Below are 6,000 nucleotides of genomic sequence, written 5' to 3'. Positions count from 1 at the left end.
AGACCTCCCACAAGCTGTTTTTTATTTGAGCACTGACAACGTGCACTACACTTTTTGCCCACCCAAGTCATGAAGACTTTTACAACTTGCTTCCTATGGAACAGAGCTCTCCTAGTGGATGAAAAGGAGTCTATTCATTTGTATAGGATAACTCTAGATTTAATTCCGAAGGCCAAGAATATTCCCCTGGCAAATTTTTGTTTACCTTTGTCTAGGGTTGGTTTTGCTTGAATTTTTCTCTCAGGCTGTCTGGACTGACTCTGATTTCTTGATGCACTATTCCCTCTTTGTGCCTCTCCATTGTTTGTGCAGGCTGTTTGAACTTCAGTCACTTTTCAACTCTCTGCTTCTTCACCTTCATGTGCAAATGTGCGTTGGTTGCTCTGCTGCAGAGTAGAAGGTTATCGCTTTCTTCAGGTTATCACTTTAGTAGGGGGTGTCCTACTAAAGATGTTTCCACCTTAACCTAGTCTCTAGTGCTTTAGTGTATATTCTTTTCATATCTTTGTAACTCCATTTCACTTCCCATATCCGCAAAAGTAAAATGGGGGACTGAACAGGTGAGCACTGCATTCTTAAAGCCACGTTGCCGGTTAAATTAGATTGTTGAGGGATCTCCAGTGTTTTGGAAGATACTGGAAGGCAGTCTATGAAACCATTGCAATGTTTCTACCACAAATTTTCCCCTGCCACACACCCTGCACGTGCACCTGCACCTACTTACATCCAGGCTCTAAAGCAAACAAAGAAAGTGGGTTAAATAAAAATAAATAATGAACAGTCCTTATTCGGTCCCATTTTGTGAACGAGGCCCCTTGTGGCAGTACTGATGAGGTTGGTGGCTGGACTTCTCACCAGAAAAAAACAAAGGCCCTCCAATTAGAAGAGTTTGAAAGCATCACTTTAAATAACCCTGCCCAAACCACACACCTAGTCACTATGCAGCATTATCACAGGTGAGCCAGATATAACGAATGCAGTTAGAAGGAAGACCAGAGGGAGGAATATTGCTTAAAGCAACTCACTTTTACTGACAGAGTACTGCAAGGCAAGGAAAAAATGTTCGCCAGATTTTTTAAAAAGAAGATTTGCAGCAAGAATGACTCAGAAAGATCTGCAGTTCAATATATTATTGAACTCTCAAAGATACTATATTTTATAAATCCAGTATTTATCTTTTTGTCATATATACAAAAGCTCAACTTAAACAAGCACAAACAGACCACAGAATAATGGATTTGCACATGAAGTTTTGTTGATGGTTCATAATCGAGTAAACAAGAGAACGCACACGTTCTGTTACTATAGAGTTACAGCTGACTAGATTTAAACTTAAATATACCCCAAAACAGATAAAGAAACCACAAAATACAGATGTGTTCAATATGACTATTTTTGAAAAAAACCTAAACGATGTTCAACCATACACAGGGAACAAAACATTGATAGATGCCAAGAAAACTGTATTTTATGGCCAAAACTAATTTTGCATTTATGGTGAAGGCATCTGTGATAACAATGCTGTATTCTGACCGCTCTACACTGACATTTTGGCCAGAAAGCATCGCAAAGCACTGGCTTTTGTCTGCTTTTTAAAGGATATATTTTTTAAGTGATGATGTACATTAACTGTGAGCCTCTTACAAGATCTCACATCAGGCCGTGTTAGAGCAACCTATCATTTCCATAGGAAACAATGGTAATAGAAAGGTCCCAGCTATGCTAAAAAACCCAGTTGGGGGCCGATCAACAAAATCTGCAACCTTAGCTCTTCCATGAGGAATGGCCACGTTTTACCCCACGTTTTTAGACAGCCTTCAATTCTGAAACTAACAAACTCTGCTGCATTTTGTGGCATTTCTTTTCTACCTCCTCATCTGTACAGCATTGGCCTTTCACTGGAAAAACTTTTATGAAAGGGACAGCTGCTGTTTCACCAGTGATAATGTAGCACTATTGGTGCTTCTTAAAATAAAAGAAGGCTAATACGTCAAATACGATGCACCGGGATAAAAGGGACAAAGGTACTTAACCACAGTACAGTGTCATGCCTTAGCTTTGCAGTGCTGTAGCATGAGTCGTAACGTGGGTAAGTAAAATTCACTTCTACCTATACAGGCAAAACTGAACTGGATTTTAAAAGCCATACAATACTACTCTGTATTTAGAACCCCCAACATGCTAATTTTTATCACACAGACAAGAAGAAAGTTATCTTATGACTATACAAGGAAATGGGACCCAATTAACAGGAGAATAATAACACCATACATATATGTAACCAGTATATTCTGAAAATGAAGCATAAACCATGTTTTTCACATGGAGGTCTTTTGCTGGATGCTTAAATATACAGTGTTCATGTCTTTTTTTTTCTCCTTTTTCCTGTTTTCTCTATGAAAATCAAGCTCTTTGCATAATTAACCAAAACCCAAAGATATTTACATTTTAAAAGCCAATCCTTCACCTTCTGATTTTGAAATGAGTTATCCTGTATCTTGCATATTTTAAAAAAAGGTCCAGAAAAAGCTTAGATTTGTAATTCAGAATCTGTACTTTGTAAAAATACTTCCCTTGAACATGAAGTCAGTGCTGACCTCTTCAGGTCATTTGTGAATAATAAAAGCTTTCTAAAGAAATGTCACTAAATAAGAACTGAAGGAAAACACAAAAAGAAGAAATACATTACCCCTGTATTGTAAAGTGTTGCCACTTTAAAGTACGGTAAAGGTTGAAGAAAAACACAGAGGTGAGTATATCAAAATACATTGATCATTTTCATTATGTAGCTACAGAACATATGAAAGCTTTCAACGCTCTGTCTGCTAAAGGCAATGTAGTCTCTCTGGCTTTGTTAGTAGTGCTATTATATACAGGTTTCTTAGAGTACAGTTAGTACCTGTAGAGGTGAATTCTAACATACAAGTGTGTGCTATGTTTCACATGGCAGAAGGATAAGCATTTGAAAAAAAAATTATGACATTGATTTTAAAGAAATCATACGTTACACAGCATCTTCAGTTCTAGACATAGAAAATTAGATTGTACTTGAAGTGGTTGTTGTAGTATGACTTAAATTTTTCTCAGATATCAAGAAGGTCCTCTCCACTCTCATCACTCTCCACCGTTAGTTGTCTTGTCCACCATTTCTTGACTTCTGATCCACAAGAAGCAGCATCAGACATGGGATTCATTTTGCATACAACAGATTTCATAGTTGATCGTCCACCAAAGCGAAGGTTGACTGAAGACACTGAATGGCTTATTGGTTTGGGGGCTACGAAATTAAACAGAAAGTTCTGTATTAGAGTAGATTTGCTTCTTGGGCATTTTTGCTTAGAATTCAGGTATACAGAACTAGCTGGACTGGGGCAGCTTTAAACTGATTTAGTATAGAAAGAGTAGAGCTCTGCAATAATGTGGTTTTTTTTCAGCTGTTCAACAGCTCCAGCTGTTCACCCTGCTCCCACTAATCAGCTGGCAGAGCAGTTTAACTGAGCAAGGCCTCGTTTCCTTCTGCTGGGATAGCTGACGCAATAGGTCTCTTCTTAGCTGGCTAACTGCAACCTATATGGTTTAGGCAGTACTTACCTGAGCTGACAAAATGGTGAAAATGGCAAGTGGCAGAAAAAGGGAGAGAAAAGTGCATTTAGAAGGGCAGCTATACCGAGCTACCACCTACGGCCTAGGGGTAGAAGCCAGAACAAGGTGCTAGTATGGCTTTAGGGGAGCACTAAAACACATGATGCTATTCATGATCTTAAATACAAGTCTTTGTTGGATTGGGGACAGAGTACTTTATCATCTGCTAGCTTGTACTGTGCACAGAGGTGACTCTCCATTTCTGAGACTATCCACTGAGGAGCATTCAAGAGTGACAGGACCAAGATCAGTGCTAAGAAAGGAAACCCTGAACTCTTCATTCTTACTTTGAAAACCTATCCAGCTGGCTACAGTAGTCCGATTCCTCCTTACCATGTTCCCTCTTTTACTCTTTCTCTCTGTTCCAACAAAATGTTGATCTTTGCTGCTCAATGACATTTAAGTGGAAGACGTAATCGAAAGCTCTTCATTAAGCTGTCCTGTTTCTTGAACAAGCAATCTGGTCACAAAAGTAGGGTTACCGGTACTCATAGCATGATCATCTCTTCCACTTCCACCTAGATACGATTAAGGTCTGAACAGTGGCAGTGCTCTGACTCAGTACGACTGACTGATGACAGCTGAAAGCAGGTTGATAAGCAAGCATACACCTAACTTGCTGGTCACAAGACGTGGCAGGTGGGAGAGGTCAATATGCACTTTAAGAGAGATTATTTCAGGTGGTGGAGAGTGCTCTTGAGATAAAGACTTAATAAGGCCTCGGACCGTACCTATGCACCTGTCCCACCCTCCTATAAGCACCCTCCTCCTATAAGGCATAGTCTAGCCTTTCTTTTCTAGCAGACTAGTTACTAGAATAACTTAAGGATGTTTCCTGTCGGTGAGAAAATAAATGGGAAACTGGTTGTATACCTGGCCAAGTCCTGACTGAAATGAAGCTATAAAAAAGTATTATTTTGGTGGAAAATAAATCATACACCTGGTATGCTTAGGCAAGACAAGGCACTCAGAAATTATTACTTTTGTTAGGAAAAAACTTCATTCATTTTCACTGTGCTTTATATGATAAAAGAGAACTCTAAATGCACAAGATGCAATCCAAACATGTGGGACAGTACAGCCCCCAGTCCAAAGATCCTGAGTAAATATATGAAAAAGTAAAACCCACCCAACAACCTGCCCATGGCAGTCCTTGAGCCCATCTTCCAAACTTTCAGAACTGGGAGGAAGGGGAGAGGTTGCTGTATTTCAGCATGCATGAGGGCAGAAAAACCCTGACGTGAGCGCAAGCAGCAGATGGGAGGTAGAACTCTGAAACACAAAGCCTTTCATGGCCTTGTTATTGTACAGCAGTGATTTGGCATGTGGGGACCATACTGATACACATTTTTAATGTACCTGATGGCAAACGCCATTGACCAAATTTCCGCTGAGGCTTCCCAGCATCTGCAGAGTCTTGTCGATAACCACCTCTGTCAGAGAGTGTTGGGCTAAGGAGCTGCTGCTGGCTGCTTGTCTGCACAGAAAAAAAAGAATCTCAGTCATAGCTCCCCATCCCCATAATCCTAAGGGTTATCTTTCTATTCTATTCCCAAGCTTTAGATATGAATACAAACAAAATATATTGCCGTTTCTTAAGGTAGCATGGCTTCTATTGTTTACTGCCCCCAAAAACTACTACTAACAGGAAAAAACCCAGACATTTGGGCTCAATTCCATTATACAGTCCCACTGAAGGGTATAAAATTGTTCTCATCCTTCTACAGTGGAGTCCTTATGTTGTACCTTCTTCATTCCCTACCCTGGAAGAGCCCAGGCAGGACTCCTACTCACAGCTCCCAGCATGCCCAACGTTATCACTCTCAGTGTAAAAACTACTTCAGAACACTTGAACAGGAAAACTTCAAGTCCCTGAGCCTGTACACAGCCCGTGCTAGAGCTGAAAGTTGGTGCTGCCAGAGTCATACAGCTGAGTTTGCCCTTTATGGTGCTAGCAAGACAGCTAACTAAGCCTGGGAATTATTGCCTTAGCCCATCTTGCCTTCACACCTGAAGGCAAAGACTGAAGCAAAACAAGATATTGCTTTCAACTCTTCCAGTTAAAATTATGTTTAAAAAAGAACAAATAAGAACCCTGTAAGTTTTCTGGATTTGTTCTGAGTAACTGTTAGTCTTCTGGCTAACATACCTCTGGCTGTGCACTGTTATCCTGATTAATAGCATTCATTTCTTCACTTGGCTGTGTTGTCTCAATGCTGGGAGGATTCAGAAATCGGCTCAGCTCCTGCTGTTGACTCTCTCGTAGACTATGGATAATGCTGCATGACTGCTGTTGTTTCTATCAAGGTACAATGTGTGACAACAAAAATGTTCTCAGTGATGTGTCGCAGTGTTCGA

General features: G+C 40.2%; 1 protein-coding gene across 1 annotated transcript in view; it reads right to left on the bottom strand.

Annotated features, from left to right (window-relative positions):
- Positions 1-1,013: 1,013 nt before the first annotated feature.
- The window catches only part of NALCN (sodium leak channel, non-selective), a 247,593-nt gene continuing 242,606 nt past the window's right edge, over positions 1,014-6,000 (bottom strand). The window contains exons 42-44 of the mRNA XM_064440627.1: positions 5,792-5,941; positions 5,002-5,119; positions 1,014-3,277 (exon numbers count right to left, since the gene is read on the bottom strand). Coding sequence (XP_064296697.1) covers positions 3,084-3,277; positions 5,002-5,119; positions 5,792-5,941 — 462 coding nt within the window. The 3' untranslated portion in view covers positions 1,014-3,083. The remainder of the gene's footprint in view (positions 3,278-5,001; positions 5,120-5,791; positions 5,942-6,000) is intronic.

Source organism: Phalacrocorax carbo, chromosome 1 (assembly GCF_963921805.1).
Source record: "Phalacrocorax carbo chromosome 1, bPhaCar2.1, whole genome shotgun sequence".
Lineage (NCBI taxonomy): Eukaryota > Metazoa > Chordata > Aves > Suliformes > Phalacrocoracidae > Phalacrocorax > Phalacrocorax carbo.
The sequence above is the reverse complement of the archived record's forward strand: the minus strand, read 5'-3'. Positions and strand labels throughout refer to the sequence as shown.